General features: G+C 37.7%; 1 protein-coding gene across 7 annotated transcripts in view; it reads left to right on the top strand.

The window, feature by feature from the left end:
- C6 (complement C6) overlaps positions 1-16155 on the top strand; it is a 64188-nt gene extending 48033 nt beyond the window's left edge. For 3 of the 7 annotated variants that reach the window (XM_033111046.1, XM_033111049.1, XM_033111045.1), the window contains exons 16-18: positions 755-845; positions 3198-3439; positions 7897-8327. In XM_033111046.1, coding sequence (XP_032966937.1) covers positions 755-845; positions 3198-3439; positions 7897-8078 — 515 coding nt within the window. In that variant the 3' untranslated portion in view covers positions 8079-8327. The other 4 variants (XM_033111044.1, XM_033111048.1, XM_033111043.1 and 1 more) reach the window with 4 other exon arrangements.
- The last annotated feature ends 2663 nt before the right edge of the window (positions 16156-18818 follow it).

The following is an 18818-nucleotide window of genomic DNA, read 5'->3' as shown; positions in this document are numbered from 1 at the left end:
AATCCATCAAAGCCTTTCCACTGCTTATGAAGTTAAGGACAAACATCCTTCAAAAGTCCTAGAAGACCCTGCACAGCCTGACACACCCACCTCTCTGACCTGACCTTGTTCCATGCTCTTATTTTTATGCACGTCAATCACTCTGGCCTTCTCTCAGTTCCAGGAAAGTCACATGCTGCCTCTCTTTTGAGCATTTTTATGTGTGATATTTTCTGTGCTTTGAATACTTCCACTTTTCTCATTTTACCATTCCTAATCTTCCCAGCTACATTTATTTTCTTGGTTATACGCTTTCTCTGTAACATTACTAATAAGGGCCGTAATTCTATTTGTATTAGTGTGTTTGTTTGATTAAGGGTAGTCTGTCTCCACAAGAATATAAGCTCTGTGAGCATAAGATCTGGGTCAAACTTTGCTCAATTCACTATCCTCAAAACCTAATCCACTAGTGAGAATACCATAGTGGCTCAGTAAATATTTGAAAAGCAAATGAACAGAAATTTCACTGATTCCATGTTCTTTAGTTATCTGAACTTAATAGCAATTTTAGGTTGGAAAATGACAGCTCATGAGAGCCAGAAAAGACCTTTCAGATGGAATTTTTCATGACAGCTTATTTGTAAAAGCAAAAATGAATGCTCTAACTGCAAGAGGTAAATGCACACCTTTTCACTATTGCCTTTCCTCCTAAATTCAGGTTTACTGCATGGAATCTATACTGTGCACTGCTCTTTACTCTTTCTTTTTCTTTCAGATGTTCTGAAAAGATTAAAGGGCGATTGTCAATCAGGACAAAAACGAGTAGGATCTGAATGTATTTGCATGTCTCCAGAAGAAGACTGTAGGTAAGAGATCCTCTATGGACTGTGTTTGGAAATTGGAAAAACTAGTCTAGTGTAACCAGGTTGATGGAGGAGCTGAGCTTCTTGAAGCAAAAATACGATACATATTAATTTTTCACATAAATGATACCCTTCATGCTCAGTTAAATTCCTCCTTCTGCACTGGTTGCAAGCTTTCTAATTATCTCTCAGCCCAATTCCTAAATTTGCGTGGCTTTTGTTTATTAAAACAGTCTCATTTTGATTATAAAGACTTACTTCTGTCCATTTTAAAACTTCAGACTCAGTTATTTCAAAGCCAAACTGTTCCCATAAGTATAGGGAAAGGTTGTGACTTCAAAAGCTTGGAGTAGAGAAAGTGGTATGAGCATGGACCACAGACACACACACACACACACACACACACACACACACACACACATACACACACACACACCTTTGTCAGTTTATTCTTTCATGCAGGCGCAGAGAGCATGAATATGAAAAATGATATATCTTCATGTGACTGCCATCACTAGTTAGCTATCTCCTCTTTGTTGCTATAACTTCTTTTTCTTTACATGAACAAACACAGGCGTGTCAAGGGTGCTTATTAATTTAAGGACTACTTTCAGCTCAATTTAATCCAAAATGACATTAGCTTAAGATAAAATTTTGTTTCCCTATGTCACAAAATAAATATGGAGGTAGGCAATCTAGGGCTAGTATGGTAAACCTCTTATTTCAGATAACAATGAGCCTCCTTTTTGCTCTCTGTTCTGCCATCCTTAAAGTTATTTCATGGTCTAAGATTGCTCTGCTGGAACAGGAAGGAAGACCAAAAACAGACACATTCTCTCTTTTGAAGAAGAGTTCCTCAAAGACACCTCGTTTGCTTCCATCTCCTTCACCTTCTCTTACTCACATGGCCACATGTCCCTACAAGGGAAGCTGTGAAATGCAGTTCTTTGGCTGGATATAAAGATATTTCTGAATAAAATTAGATTATGGAAGAGGAAAAAGAATGGATGTTGGCGTGAGGAGCCAACAGACTGTGCCTGTTGTTATACTTTACTTTTTACACTGTCTAGCTCTGATGTTCCTCTGTGTGGCAGGGGAACCAATGTTTGTAAGGACTCATTCGTTCATTCACTTAAACACTACAGGTTGTTCTTCTGTATAATTTCACTGATATAATTCAGCCCAAAGGTGGCTCTAATTTGCCCTTCTCAGTAGCTTCACAAGTGGGCCACCACACAGCTTCTTGCTGCTGAAGTCCCCTCACTTATCAGATGCCCTGCTGGGGAGTACTTACAACATACATATTGTCCAGTTAACCCAGAGGAAACTTCTTTCTTTATATTTGCAATACCAAACTATGAGAATGCAGACTTCCCTCTGGAACTGTCTGGATTTCAGCCCTTCCCTTCCTCTCTAGCCTCTTTCTATAATCCTCAGTTCTCTTCTACAGTGTTAAAGGTATATATGGGAGTGACTGGCCCCACACCCTAAGTTCTCCAAACTTAGTATTGGCCTTTTCTTCTCAGGTATGGGTGCTAGTTCTTGGAAACAATTTTACACGCTGGTGCACTGATTGTTAACTGTAAGATTGACCTTAGAGAAGAGACTCAGATTTGGAGTAATCAAAGAGTTCTTGTCCTCTCAGCAAGACAACGGCTATGGCCACTGGTTACCTCTCGGTAGCAGGACATCTTCTACTTAGAGAGATTAACGAAGTTACCCAAGAATTACTTAAAAGTGCCTGCACTTACTCATAATACAAACACACTTGCAAAGCTATATAAGGATATATGATTCTGGTGTTGCAGTTAATGAGTATTACTGAGTTCAGAAGGGGCACAGACTACAATGGGCTAGGTTGATCAGGGTTGGTTACAAAGTGTAGGCAGGAATTGAACTGGACACAGATAGGCAGAGAGGAGAGAAAATGTAATACTGCTTGAGCCGGGCATGGGATGGCAGAAAAGAAAGAATACTCTTGCCAGTTTAGAAAATGATCAATAAACAATTGTCAGGTCATAAAAAGGGATTAAGGAGGATGGGAAAATAATTCTAGAAAGGCAAGTTGCTTGGAGTCAAAATATGGAGATCTTCGTTACCAGAATTTAAAAATTCAGATTTTAACTCAAAGGCAATTGGGAGTAATACCAAGACTAAGATGAAATTTTAGAAAGATGAGTCCCAGAGCAGGCAAGATAAAACAAGGGTCTAAAAGACGAGAAATATGGGGAGGGGGAATCGGGAGGAAAATAACTGGGTAGTAAGTTAAAATATTAAATTGGCTAGATGTCATCACTCTCTCTTTTTTTTTTTTTTTTCTTTATATATTAATGCTTGCTTTCCTCTCTTGAGCAGCTATTATTCAGAAGATCTCTGTGTGTTTGATTCAGACTCCAGCCATTATTTTACTTCACCTGCTTGTAAATTTTGGGCCAAGAAATGTTTAAATAATCAGCAACTCCATTTTCTACATATTGGTTCCTGCCAAGATGGTCCACAGTTAGAATGGGGTCTTGAAAGAACAAGACTTTCATCCAATAGCACAAAGAAAGAATCTTGTGGCTATGATACCTGCTATGACTGGGAAAAATGTTCAGGTAAGCTCCAGTGGTGACACATACTAGAAGTGTTCTCACTTAACCTTCCTCTCACCTAGTATATCTATTTGCAAACACTCTCTCTTAAAATTAACCTGTCCTTAATCAATAATAATTCCATTTTATTGTAAACATGTTTTATAAAAATGATTTAAGCAAAAAAGAAACATCTAACCACCCACAATTAGAGATAACTACTTTAACAATTTTGGTGTAAATCTTTCTAATCTTTTTTCTATGCATATATAATCAGTACCACCCTTATACCCCGGTAAGAAGAATACTCATCTCAATCTCATGCTTCAGGCATCCTTCCCCACTCCCAGCTTTGGAGGGCATGCATCAAAATGGTCTGTTTTTCTTTTGCATTTGGGACGAGTTGGGGCTGGCGTAGGTAGAGGGCCCTGAGCCTGGACTGGGTTCCTCGTGGATACCAATTGCTGAAAGCATCTTCCTTAAATTTTTTTACAACCTCTTGCTGTGTCTGGGACTAGCCAAGGGTGGTAGTGTTATTCAGTCAGGATGCTCTGAACCCAGACATGTCCCCTCGTGGATTCAGGTAGGCACTGTTTCTCCCTGTGGAACATTCTCTGACCCTCTACTGCTTCTTCCCTCCATTACACATGGCATCAACCAGATGCTCCAAGGAGCTCTGGGCTTCTATCTATAGAGTCATCCTTGGCTCAGAGCTGGATTCTCTTTCCCAGAGAGCAGCCTGGTGAGCCAGAGGCCAGCAAGGTCGTCTCTCTCAAGATTGTTTCACATTGGAGGACTAGTATGGTACTGACATTCTGATTTGGAGTGACTTTAATTGTTTATATAGAGAGGCATAAGAAAAATTTCCCCAGGTCACACACACTTCAGGGCAGCTCTGATTATATTACAAATTTTTTTTAATAAAATAGGATCACAGTCTACATCCTATTTTACATATCTCTGCTTTGCACTTGTATCATAAAACTATTTCCACATCATCATATGTTATTCTGCCACATAATTTTCAGTGTCAGCAAAAGCCTACATGGAAATTTTGTGATTTATTTAACCAATCTTCTGTTAGGCATTTAGATTTTTCCCAATATTTGACTACTATAAACAATGCTGGATTCACAAATCTATCACAGATAAATCTATAGTGTAAGATTATTTTCTTACAATATACCTTAGACAATGGAATTTCTAGTTAAATATTATTTAAAATTATAAAGTCTGTTGTATCAACTTGCTTTCCAGAAATGTTTTTATCATATTATAGTCCTATCTACAACATATGATAAAGACTGCTCTCCTACACCCTCACAAACCTTGGAGTTATCACTTCTTTATGTCTTTGCCAACGTGATACTTAAAAAGTGGCATTACATTTCCATTTTCTGTAAGTGTATTGGCCAACGGCATTTTATTTGTGAGTTGCTTAGAAGCAGAAACTTCACAGCAGTACATTTGCTCTACGATGAAGTTTGACCCCGAAATAGCCCAACTAAGCTTCATATAATATATAAATATGGGTTGGAGATTAGGATTTAACAGAACTCAAATAGGCAGCTAGATTTCCCTTGTGACACTCTTCAAAAACTTAAGGTGAGACATAAAGTTTGCAATAGAAACTTGTTGAATCGTTACATCCAACAACAACAAAAAAATGACTAAAACCTATTGCTCCCATTGACTCTTCTTTTACTTTCTAGCCCAACGTCCTTCAACTCAGTCCTGGAAAATGGGAGAGGACTTTTTATCCAAATAAAGTTTCTTCCCGATCCACTTAAAGCTGATTATCAATATCTAGCACCTTTGCTAGATGGCAGGATTGAACTCATGTCAGAGGGTAGACGCAGACACCATGGTCAGCGAACCATCTGATGGTTGCTACTCAGGAGGTCATTATCTGGGGATTCCAAACTTCAAGCCATATCTGAGCAAGGCTGTTCCACTGTGAAAAACAGCAAACCGGGGACTGCTACGTGCAGTGCCCAATTCTAATCACTATTAAATCATCTTCTAGATAAATACTATTATTCATTCTTTCACTGACTGACCCAGCAACATGATCCAGCTGACATGTCTCTCAGAAACAGAAATTTGTAGCAGAAAAGAGCTAACATTATGTAACATTATGTTACATTATGTATTATGTAACATTATTTTGTATTTAAAATATAACCTATTTTTGAAAATCATAGTGTAAGAATATTATTTTCAAAACTACATACAGCAAGTAAAAGGAATTTCGACAGCAGGTCAAATAAAAACAGCCCCTGTCTGTCTACTTCAATAGGTCGCTCAGGCATTTAGGGATGTATTCCGGGTTAACTTTCATTCCTCCTTATTTTTCATGGAAAAGAGGTCTTCATGGAACTCTTCTATTTCAAGATTTTTTTTTTGCTATTTTTACACAAATTATTCTTTTTCAAATCTGTCTGAATAACAAATAATCTGTGGCTTACCATTTCATAAAAATCTGTCTTTACTATTTACAGTAAAGACAGACTTTACTGTCTTTACTATAGTTCTTTGTTGTACTTCTATCTAAAGGCCACGGTCTCCGGGAGTCTAAATTTGTCTAAAGGAAGAACACTAAAATGTTTGAATACTTAACAATAGTGCTCAAGTTAGCAAACAGTCTTGGGGTAAACACACTAAAACATGAATATTTCTCACTAAGAGATTTATGTCATTTATAATATTCTTTGTTCCTGCACACAATCAGAAAACAGAAAGCATTTTCTGCCCTGCAGATATGGTCTGCCTCTGTCAGCCTTTTTAATTGGTGAGCAAAACTCAACATCACAGAATCCAGTTTAAGCAGCACTATAGAACAGCATGAATGTACAAACCACAGCGTTTATGAAGAAAGAGAAAGCTGAAAATGTGTTTCATACCCAACCCACTCATGGCAAGTTGGGATATTATTAATCTTGAGTTGCACTGAATATCACCTTGATTAAATTGTGTTCTTGATTACATTGTGTACTTTGCTACTCATTTCATTTCCTTTTTTTTCTAAAATAAAATAAGAAAAAGTTTACAATGGAACTTCAAAGTTACATGAAGTTCATTTTTCAAAAGTTAAAACACGAATGGTTTTGAAAGGAGTCTAGTGTTATGAATATTAAGTGTTCTGTCTGAATTTCAAAAATATTCACTATCAACCAATAGGAGGCGAAGATTTATTTTGTACACTTATACTGTTCACAGTAGTTGGAGGAGTAACTTTACACAATAATTTCATGAATAACTTTTAATGCAAGGCAGTATGTGATAAGAGCTATAAGAGACATAAATATCTTCTGGCCTGGACATGTTTCATGAAGTTGAAGGCATGAGAACGAAGTGTTGGAGGATGAATTAAAGGAGGAAGTGGAAAAGGCCTCTGCTGTTAGTCTGAAAATAACCTTGCTGAGAGCATTTAAGCTCTAACCATGCTCAAAGAGTAGTGACTATGGCCTTTCCAGAAGCCTAGGGAGCTGACTTCCTCCCCAGGGGTGGAACAGTCTCCTGTCCTTCACCATACCCTGTTTCTAACAATGTAGAAGACTTTCCACAACTAGAATCTTCTCTAGCTGGTTGACAGAGGGCGTAGAAGGGAAATGGATGCTTTTTCATGAAATGTTTCCTACCACAGGCAGAAAGACTGCATATGGGTATCTCCCCATTTCCTTGCCCAATTTTGTCCCATCAGTTGAGACACATGGGAAAGAACTGATATCTGCCTAAAAGAAGCTACTTATTAATGCAATCACTGCTGATTCTCAGGCTGACTCAGAAATTTTGAATACACGAATTATCCCCGATCCACCAAATACTTTCTTTTTGAATACTTATTCTGCACCTTAAATATCTACACCTAAATTTAGAATTTAAAATCAATTGATGAAGCAGAATTCTTTGAGCACCTTGGTAAAAGCTGAGTGGGGCATGCAGATGGATGAACCATAGTTACTGCTCTCAAACAAATCACTTGTAGTTGTCTTGGGGGAAAGACATATGAATAGCTAACTAACAAGAAAGTATAAAAATGTCAAATGTAATACTGACAAGTTTACACCATTAAAGTTTGGTTAAATAAAATACTGGTGTTGGGGTAAGTGGCTAGGAAACACTTCATGGACAAGGTAAGACTTGTAGAAATTGGACATGTGGAGAAAAATAGGAAAGAGTACATTAGTCTGGCAAAAAAAGAAGCATTCTGCTCTCTTATATCCTGTTCACTGTATTCAACCACAGTTGGGTATTTTGCATTATTGCCTTTTTTTCAGTTTTCTCATTTATTTTGCCACCAAGGAGCTCACCACCCTGGGACAAGTTAGGTAAAATTAAACCCTAACGTACTGTGGTAAGTCACATATTCTCTCTCTCTCTCTCTCTCTCTCTCTCTCTCTCTCTCTCTCTCTCTCTCTCTCTCTCTCTCTCTCTCTCTCTCTCTCCCTATCTCTCTCTCTGTCTCTGTCTCATTGCAGCCTCCACTTCCAAATGTGTCTGCCTATTGCCCTCCCAGTGCATCAAGGGTGGAAACCAGCTCTACTGCGTCAGAATGGGATCATCAATGAATAAGAAGACAGTGAACATCTGTGAAGTAGGAACTGTCAGATGTGCCAACAGGAAAGTGGAAATACTGCATCCTGGCAGGTGTTTGGCCTAACGCAATTACTGGTAAACAGATTTACTATCCAAAAATAATCCCTTCAAAAGGGCATTCTTGTACAAACAGTAGACTGATGTATCCAGAAGTCACTGACACATTTTTGTATTAGTTTCATATAATTATTCTTCCCTGCATCTAATGTGTTAGCCTCCACTATCCAGTTCCAACCCATGACACCCTGTAGCATATCCTGGCTAACACCTTTCATATCAATCTAGTAAATTCTTCTGTTCATGTTGCACTAAATGATGGAACTTCTGAGGACATTGTGTAGCCCGTGGTACTCAGCATCTTCACAAGTAGAAATAAGAACAAACACTATAATGCTCTTCAATTAATCAATAAACATAAAAATTTACAACTTTAAAACATATTCTTGAAACTTAACCTTCATACATTCATTCAACAAATAATTCTGAATGTCTACTGTGTTCCAAATACTGTTTAAGGTGCTGGCGAATCAGCAGTGAATAAAACAGACAAAATCTCTTGCCTTCCAGAAGCTCACATTCACGTGGAGGAAGACATACAAAAGAAAACAAAAGCAGCACATAAAATATGTAATATGTTAGATGGTGACAATTGCTATGGAGAGAATAATGCAGGGAAGGGTGAGTCTCACATTTAAGCCTCATCAGATGCAGGGAAATATTCCAGAGTAAGAAGCGTCCCAGGAAGGATGATTGGACTCAAATGTAAATTGCCTGTTTAAAGTAGTTAATACACTTCTAAAATTCCAGTCTTTTGGGAAAAAGAAAAGAGATTCTCTTTGACTCTGCATTAAAGTGCATTAGAAAGTTTTTAAGCTGAAGTGTGTGATGGATGGAAAATCATCAGAGAATTTTTTTTAAGTAAATCATATCTTTTGTATTAGGCCATACCAAGTAAACATCCATTTCTTAGAGAGGCTCGAGTGTCACTTTGAATTGGGGAAGAGAAGCATCTTTGGAACAGTGGTTTGCAAATATTAGCGTTCTTCAGTCTCACCTGGAGTGCTTGTCAATACAGATGCCTGCGACCCACCCCCAGTTTCTAGGTCTATAGACTGGGGTGCGGCCTGAGAACAAGTATTTCTAACAACTTTCCAGGTAATACTGCTGATGATTGTTATGGGATCACATTTTGAGAACACTTATTAGTTTAGACATGGAATCATCAAACAGTAAATCCTGATTTAGTCATTGATCTCCAAACCTTAGCCAGCCAGTCTCCAAGCAAGCGAGTGGAAGCAGATTCTCTACCTCTAAAACCCACCTAGGGGCTACGAGCAGAGCCACCTGGCTGCACCCTCACGAGACCTTATATATTAAATGCAGCTCCTCCTCCATCTCATTAATCATAGGATGTTGACAAAATCTAAAACATCTTGCAATGTCAAAGGGGAATGAGAAAGGAAAAAACCTAGAAACAGAAAACATATTTTCCTGGTGTAATAGCTCCTGAGTGGGAATTTTTCTATTCCCAGGAGTCAGTAACCATCTTTATCTCAGGCCACTCCTACTCCCTTCTCACTACAAGAGTGTTGCAAACTACTCTTGTAAACTTCATGCCTTCAACACTTCCAAGACCCCAAACTGAGGGCAAAGAGTCATTAAATACTCCCATATCCTAAGGAGAGCCACTAACAATTGAGCCAAGAAACTTTCCTCAGGACTGAACTGGCTCCAGTCTACCCAACTCTCACACTGTCCAGGTCATACAGCAGGCCTGCGGGAGAGGGAAACCACGAGAATCTGCAGCCACATGAAGGCAGTGGCTCATAGTGAGGCCCGTTTTGTCCCCTTGATGGAGAGGAAGAAGATGGGAAAGCCTTGAGATCATCTTTTGTAGGGTGCGGGGACACCTACAGCAAGGATATACAGTGCAGCCCTCGCTGGCTGGGTGCTGTGGCATCTTAGAGCTGCCACTGGTGAGCAGAGTGCTGGAGGAGGTCCTAAGAGACATGGAACTCCCCATACCAGGGAGTTCTCCCTACAGAAGCATGAGACCTGCTTAGAGAGTGCTGAGGGCAGGATGCTTTCAAGGGTGGTCAGCACCATTTCTATAGTGAGAAGAGAATGGTGAGGCAGGACTAGGAAGGAGAGAGACGCAGCCCTTTCTCCATCTGAGTCCCAAGGCATAGGGAAAGAATGGAGAACGTTAGTGGTTCTCTCTGGCTGTGCAGGAAGAAGCACAAAGAAGAGGAAAGGCAGGCTCTCTGAGGCTATCCTGAATCTTAGATACAAACTTAAAGAAAGCACAAAAAGGAGGCAGAGCTGCCTCTCTCACAGGAAGGACAGAGCAAGTAGGAGTAAAGCAAAACACCAACTCAAGAAAGCACAGGGACTATCAATAACATATACCAGACTTAGTAAGAACAAATGCAGAAGTGACACCACATCACTGACTGTTACATCAAACAACTCCTGCCATCTCTCCTAGTCTACCTCCTTGCTTCTGACACCAGAGAACCAGAGCCCACAGATGGAGGGGAGGGAAGTGTCCTAGAATGAGACATACCCCACCTCACCACTTCCAAGATGCTGGAGAGCTTGGAAACACAAAAGCAACCCTCGTCCCTTCCCTACCGCAGGCCTGGCTGACACTGGAGGTGGGGAAGGCGATGAAATGCAAATTGGATATGAGAATGGAGACTAAAACCAGACAACTTTTATAAACAGAAACGGACCAGAATACTATATAATCTGTCCAAGACTTACATCAGCAAGAACAACATGGAATTGGGCAGAACATAGTGAAAGCTGTATTAGTTTCCTGGGGATGCCATAACATAGTACCACAATCCAGGTGGCTGAAAACAATGGAAATTTATTGTCTCACGGTGCTGGAGGCTAGAAATTTGAAATCAATGTGTCAGCAGGCCATGTTCCCCGGACACTCGTAGGATAGAATTCTTCCTTGCCATTTCTGGCCTTTGGTGTTTGTCAGAAATGTTGGCATTCCTTGGCTCATAGAAGCAGAGCTCCAGTCTCTGCCTCCCTCATCACATGGCTGTCTTCATCATCTTCCTCACATGCATGTCTGTCCGCCCAAATTAGCATTGTTTCATGAGGATAGCAGTCCTGTTGGATTCGGCCCACTCTAATGACCTCATCTTAATTACGCTACATCTGCAAAGATCCTGTTTCTAAATAGGGTCACATTCACAGGAACCAGCAGTTTACACTTCAACATATCCTTTTTTGCAGACATAATTCAACCCATAGCACTGTGATTAAAAAAAAAGATGTTTTCTGTGTGCACCCCGTAATATAATCAAAGACTTACACCAGCTATTACGTTCATATTGCTTGATTCAAATCAGTCACGTTGCTTTAAAATATGTTATTCTTTTACTTGTAGCAATCTTTCCTTTTAATGATTAGTCTCTTTACCACTTTAGCTACCTTTGTAGCAAAAGATTTTTTTGAGTGCACTAATTCATTCAAGTCTGCATTAAGTTAATTTGCATACCACTTACCAGTTGAAATTTTCACACTCTGATATTAATATTAATACACCAGTTTAGTACAATAAGTGTTAAGAGCTAGTGGTAAAATTGTCTTCGTGAAGCAGAGAGCAAAACTGAAACGTATTATAATACCTGGAATTTGGACCTAGAATCTCTACCACACTCTTAGATTAAATAAATTCTAGATCAAAAGTAAAAGCCTTATCCTCTTAGGCTATTAGAGATGAATACTAAGCATGTATGCTTGTAGCTTAAGTAACGGGAAATTAGGTACTTTTTTAAAATATGGATTTTAATTTTTGTTGATTTTGCATGATACTGACAAAATAAATGAGACCCCAGTTTAAAGAACTTTATAAATCTGCATGTTATATATCTCAGAGGTCCTGAAAGCAGAACTCTTAAAACTATTATTTTAAACTCCAGTCTTCTGGGGAGGAAACATTCAAGCTCCACTAATGAGTTCCTCTTTTTGACAGCCTTCGGTAAATTTCAGAATATTTTACTGTTGTGGTTTTTTTTTTTTCTACAAAAGCCTGCAACTCACACAACCAACATTCCTTAGTTTTAAAGATTGAATTCTCCTGTTGTTTTCAGAAGAGCACCAACAAGCTAAACCTAATTCACATCCCTTCCTAAATTCCAGTTCTAAGTAACAAGATTCTGACAGATCATGATATCTCTGGGTGTTGTTGGGCACCAAACCCCCCGAAGCTTGATTAATTGGATTCTAAAAGGCTGCCTCTCTCTAAGGTCACCTTCATTCTTTTGGAATACATTGTGTGGAATCAATGAGGCATCAAGCGTCTAACCAAACAAATGGCCTACAAAATTATAGTTGTATCCATTTTATTTTATGAGAGTGAGACAGGCCACTGCTACCCTATTTGTCATCTTGACAAGTTCTAACTACGCAACTTCAGTTCTACGTGTCAAATGTCAGTTAGTAGAGGTGGGTGTCACCAGACAAGGGACTCCAAGGGACAGATGGTGCATTGAAAGTCGTGCTCACAAAGGTTTATATAGAAAGATGTTCATGACAACATTATTTATAATAGCAAAAAATGACAGAGCCTAAATGTCCAATAATAAATTAGGGCCCTTCCATATCATGAAACAGTACAAGACCACTGACAAGAATCTTTTAAAAAAGATTTTAAAGGACATAATAAAAAGTGAAAAACCAGGTTGCAATATTATGTGTGATTATAGCTACATAAAGTGTGTGTGTGTGAATGCCTTTTGAAACCATGATTGGGAGAAAAAATATCTCTAGAACTTGGATTTATTTTTATTTGTATCATTCCTATTATTCTAAATTTTCTAGATTTTTTACAATCATCATGCATTATTTTTTTTTGTAATTGGGCATGAAAAGTCACTCTAAAAAATTTCTCTTCTACTTAGATGAAAAGGACAGATTGTTAATTCTGCTTCTATAGACAATGGCAAATCGGCTTTGGAGTTCAAGCCAGCAGCCCTTGCCTGCCTGCGACAGGTAGTACCGTGTTTCTCCGAAAATAAGACCTAACCAGAAAATAAGCCCTAGCATGATTTTTCAGGATGCCAGCCCCTGAACATAAGCCGTAATGCATCTTTTGGAGCAAACCTTAATACAAGACCGGGTTTTATTTTCGGGGAAACACGGTAGCTTTCAGCCAGACTTGTGAGCCTCACATACATCCTTCATTCACTCACAAGGATTTTCTGAATACCTGCTAAGTCACAGGAGTTAAGTCTATAATTATGCAGAGATTTGAGAGGTGTTTATAGTCTACTGGGAAGATTTTAAAGGTAAAATACCAGTACTACACAAAATACAAAGCAGTGAGTTACTGTTTAAAAATTAATGGTACAGATGTTAATTAATTAACATCTTCCAGAAATTAAAAAAAAAAGAACTGGATGTTTAATAAAATACAATCAAGTCTAAATTCTTAAAATTTGATAACAGTTTAAGACACAGAGTAGCTGTTTAAACTTGGACAAACCTGTCTGAGAGTCAATTTCTTCATATGAAAATGAGGACAATACCAGCCAATTCATTCTATTTGTTCCAAGAATTGGCTGGAATATGTATATATATGTCCTATATATAATATTCTATAACAACCCCAGTTGAAACTACTATTATCTCTCACTTGGATTAGAGCTATATAGCTTCTTAAATGGTCTCTTTGATTCTGCTTTTTTCAAATGAAAATTTGGATTATTTTTACTTTCTTACTTAAAACTATAACTTAGAAAAAAATTAAAACTTTTTACTATGGCCTAGAAGGCCCTGCATGATCAGCCCTTGCCTATATCTATCTATCTATCTATCTATCTATCTATCTATCTATCTATCTATCTATCACAACTACTAAGAGCTTAGAACAAAATGCACATTCAACTATTGAGGTATTATTATTAACACCAATGGAGAAGAATAGCTGGACTTCATCCTTTATTTCCAGCAAACAAGATACTTTCTCTATTGCCAACCTTGCCATTGAAGCCTGACTTACAAAGGCACACATGAGCTTATTTAGAGTGTTCCGAGGTAAGAATGGCTGGAGAACTCAGACTCCTTATCTACCTAAGCTGATGAAAGGTGCTTCTCCCCTGTGCTCTTCATACAGGTATGACCACAATGATCAACATCAGCACTAAAAGTTTTAAATTCTCTTTGGAATGAATCACCCTTTGTTCCAAATAAATAGAGATGGCCCAATGTTTGCCATAGAAAACCTGACAATCTATGATAGCAAAGCAATGTGGACAGAAGACCCAGGAATAGAAAGTGAAGAGAAAATTAGACTGGGTAGCTGGAAATGCACTCCAAGCATTACCTGCTTGATACCACCCATACACAAAGACAGAGTGGATTTGGAAAAGGCTACATTTTACCTAAACGTGACTCTTAATGTGAGGGTAAAGCCTTATCACAGTTCAAAGCCATAAAACCAGAATTTGTTGTCCTCCATGGAGCTGTATTTGTAATACCCCCAGGATACAGAGCACCACCCTAACTGAAGCATTTCCATTTTGTCTGTAACAACCAAAAACTAACTGTTGGTTTAGGGTCATATTTGCCCTTCCATTGAAAGGCAGTGATGCACAATGGTATATCTTTGCAGTTGTCAAAAATACTGCTCGACACTGTTGCTGGCTCTCTCTCTCCCAGGGGCCTGGTAGAATCATACTTCCCCATGAGTTGGGGTGCCATGTTCTCACCAATGGAATGTGAGAAGAAGTACATGTGTAGCTTCTGGACAGCACATGTAATTGCTGGCAGAACGATTTCCCCAGAGCTCCCCTTTCCCTATGGCACATCTGAAATGGTAGCTGCTCCATTAGCCTGAGTCCCTGAGTCACAACATGAGTAGAATTGTCTATACTCCATTGAACTCCTACGGCTATGTGTAAAGAGCAAAAAATAAAACCTTTCTGAGATTTTGGGGTGGTTTATTTGTTACATCATTACCCAGCCTCTCTGACATTAACTGTAAGTGTACCAAATGACATGATAACATTAGAAGCTAATCTCTTTCACTTTCCCAAATTGCATTCCAGAACACTTTCAGTTTTCTATGGGTATGACTGAGTAAATAGGGATTATTATTGTTTGGAACATGGCCTATATCACCTGTATGTTTGAGGGGAAAATACAGAAACAAATTAAAATTAGAAAAGGGGACTGATTATATTTAGTTCTTAAATACATTCTTAATTGCATCCATCATTTTGCAGAGAAATTCATTAGTGAAAAATTAGTTACAAACAAAATAAATGCTTACATAGAAAGTTTACCTGCTAGGACTAAAAAGAAACATAAATGCAAAAATGGCAAACACTCTTCTAAGAAGCTCATATTTTGGAAATTTTTTTAGAACCTTAGAAACATTTATTATTTTAAAAATCATTTCAATGTTAATTAAGTCTGCTTCATATTTCTTGATTACCAAATGATTCCTATTATATTTCACACCAATTGTTTATCAAAACTGCATTTAGAACTCCAGGCATTTACTAATGATGCAAATATACAAAATGGATTCTTCATTCCAATGTCTAATAGTTGGATATAATTTAAAATCTAACTAGTATATTGTAGCAGGTAATATTTATTGTCCATCCTCCACCAAAAAAACTCTATTTAGCACCTGCCAATGGTCAGTATTTTGGAAGAGGCTGGTCCCAATCACAACACCAGACCCAAGAAGTAAACCCCAATTGGTTTAAGTCAATCAACAGGATTCCATTTCCCTTGCACATGTGGTTTAGACATGTGCAGGTGATACAAGTCCAATGAATGAGAGATGAGGAGCTTTCTCTGGAGGGCTTCTTAGAAGGAGTTTCTCACTCTTCAAGAGTTTACAGGAAGATATGGTCTCTTCTGAATGTTGCCATGTATGAATGTGATGTTTAGAACTGCTGCAGTCATCTTGCCACTATGAGGGGATTTCCTTTTGTTATATAGGCCAATATATGGAAGAGGATCCAGTAGAGACATGGAAAGAACCCTTTGTAGACCATGTATGAAATCATTGAGCCACTGAATTACCTAACTCTGGAGTGTCTATGCTTCTGGTCTTCTTGTTATATAATAATAAATTTTCTCTATTGTTTAAGCAATTTTGCGAGTTGGAGATTCTGTTACTTGTAGTCAAAGGTATCCTGATTTAGAAATTAATAATGTTCTTGAGGTTTATACTTTCATGATGCCTCAACACTGAGGACAAAAAGTTACACCAGACTTTCAATGAAAAGCCCCAGAGAACCAAACCCTAAGAACAGGGGTGACCTGAAGACAGACCACAAGTCAGCCTTAACGTAACTCAGACGATGAATGGATTAAAGCAGTCAGTTTCACACTCTAACTGAGAAACAAATGTGACTTAGATATTAGAGTTAAAAGACAGAACATTAAAATGAGTATTATATTCAAGAATATATTTTTAAAAAGAAAGAAATAAGGCCAACATGGCTGAATGATACAAGACAATATGAGATTGAAGATAGAGGCAAGGGCTGATCATTCAGGGCCTTCTAGGCCAGAATAAAAAGTTTTAATTTTTTTTCTAGGTCCTGGTTTTAAGTAAGAAAGTAAAAATAATCTAATCTTCATTTGAAAAAGCAGAATCGAGGAGACCACTTAAGAAGCTATTACTCTAATCCAAGTGAGAGATAATAGTACTTTGGACTGGGGTTCTTACAGAAGATATGGAGAGAGGTAGCTAAATTCAACTCATGTTTTAGAGGTAAAATGAACAGGACTTACTGATGGTTTGAATATAACTGATCAGAAAAAATACCAAAGATGAGTCTCGGTTTCTAAGGAGCAAAAGTGGGTAGAACAATAGTAGGATAAATTGGGGAGCTGAGGGAAGTCTCACAGAATTTGAGAAGCTTCCCTGAGATTACCAACTAGTCAGTAATAATACAAGGACCAGGACCCAAGTCTCTTGATTCTTATTCAAGTACTCTCTATCATACTAAATTAACTTTCTTTTAGGGACCTTTTCAGTAGCAGTATGACTTTCTGTATTATACAGACAGTGCACTGAAAAATTTTGTGTTTAGGGGTCCAGTTTCCAGGAGTGGACAGATATTAATTTTGAGTCTTTAAACATGGATGTCAAATGCAAATGCCTTCAGAGTCAGGAAACATAAGATGGGTGAAAATCGAGTTCTGTAGTCACAGAGAATGGGAGGAGGGCATTTTTGGATGAACCTGCAGCATACATATCACCTAACAGCATTCAAATTCAATTTAAAAATATTTTTAATCACTCCCCTGCCAATTAAAACAGATTTATGTGCAGTATACCGACTCCTGCTAATTAGATACAAGTATGTTTGGTAACACCTTATTTTGCCTTTGAACATAAGCAAAAGATAGGCAAGTTCCATTCAAGGACTCGACTCTTGTTCAGCCATTATTAGAAATAGCAAAGTATTTCTAATTGCATGAATATTTGTATATAAAATAGAAGTCTAACTGTTATTCCATAAACAAATAGAGAATTGAAAGAAGGCTATACCTAAGCCAGTGATGATAATGAATTGTGATCCAGAGATTATGGTTAATCCAACCTTTTACAACTAAAATTAAAATAGATTAATTGGATTATGTTACCTGATGCATTTATTGTTCCCTTGAGCTATGACACCAGGAACCCTCAACCTGATCACCTAGGAATAGTCAACAGAAAGAGGAAGAAAAGAATGATTGCAAAGTAGAAGCTGCCAGTGAGTTATCAACATGTGGGGATTCAACAAGAAACCACTGGGAAAACACGAGGGCATAGACAGAACTGTTTCCATCTGTTTCATGAAATTGCTTAATGCTTAGAAAAATGTTTAATTTCTTTATGTTTCAATTGGGAAGCCATTCAGCTTAAATGTTTCTTGCCAGTTTTGTAATTTCTAAATGCATTAACATACAACCAAATTTAGCAGAATATCAGTGGAGTGTGCTTTTGACAAAATGACTGAATGTCTTTTATATGCTTAATTTTTGAAAACGTATTTCATGAAAGGACAAAAATTCAATACATTATGTAACCCACAAAATGAAATAATTAAATAACAAATACCTTGAAAGCATGTGACCCAAAGACTTGCATTATCAAGTTAACATTATAGAATTTTCATTATCACTTTTGCATCTTTTTTTAAATAATATTTCATCTTTTTCTCTCTCTCTCTTTTTTTTTTTTTTGGCTCTCAAGATATCAGTTCTGACTTAATTAATTTATTTCCCCCCTACTCTTAAATAAAAGTGGGCAATCTGATTGATCTATTTCTTCTGCTATTTTGTTATAAACAATTGCTTTAATGTGACTATGAACATGGCTATTTCTTTCCATCTGCTTACAAAAATATGTGCATGGACATCAAAAATATTGTTTTGCGTGTAGAAAATCAAAGACTGAATTTGCAACAGTTCATGCCAAAATATCTGAGGCTTTTAGGTGATGACAAGCTTAATATGAACCAACATTGCAATAATTACTATTACTATTTCTACTGTTACTACTACTGACAAAAATAGTACTTCCTTCTAGTCAAGGTAGTATCATAAAGTTACCCATTAAGTAACAACTTTGTTATAAACACATAACAATGATAAAATATTTGTATATATTTTAAAAGTCGTATTTGTGTTTAAGGTGATATTAACTAGATATTCGTGAATCAGAAAGAAAATTAAGTTGGGTGAGGACCACAGACCCACTGAGCTTCAGGATAGACCCAGAATAAACATCTAGATCAAATTCTAGGTGGCTGATTAGAAACTA

This window comes from Rhinolophus ferrumequinum, chromosome 7, assembly GCF_004115265.2.
Source record: "Rhinolophus ferrumequinum isolate MPI-CBG mRhiFer1 chromosome 7, mRhiFer1_v1.p, whole genome shotgun sequence".
Taxonomy (NCBI): Eukaryota; Metazoa; Chordata; class Mammalia; order Chiroptera; family Rhinolophidae; genus Rhinolophus; species Rhinolophus ferrumequinum.
This window is presented reverse-complemented; position numbering and strand designations above follow the sequence as displayed.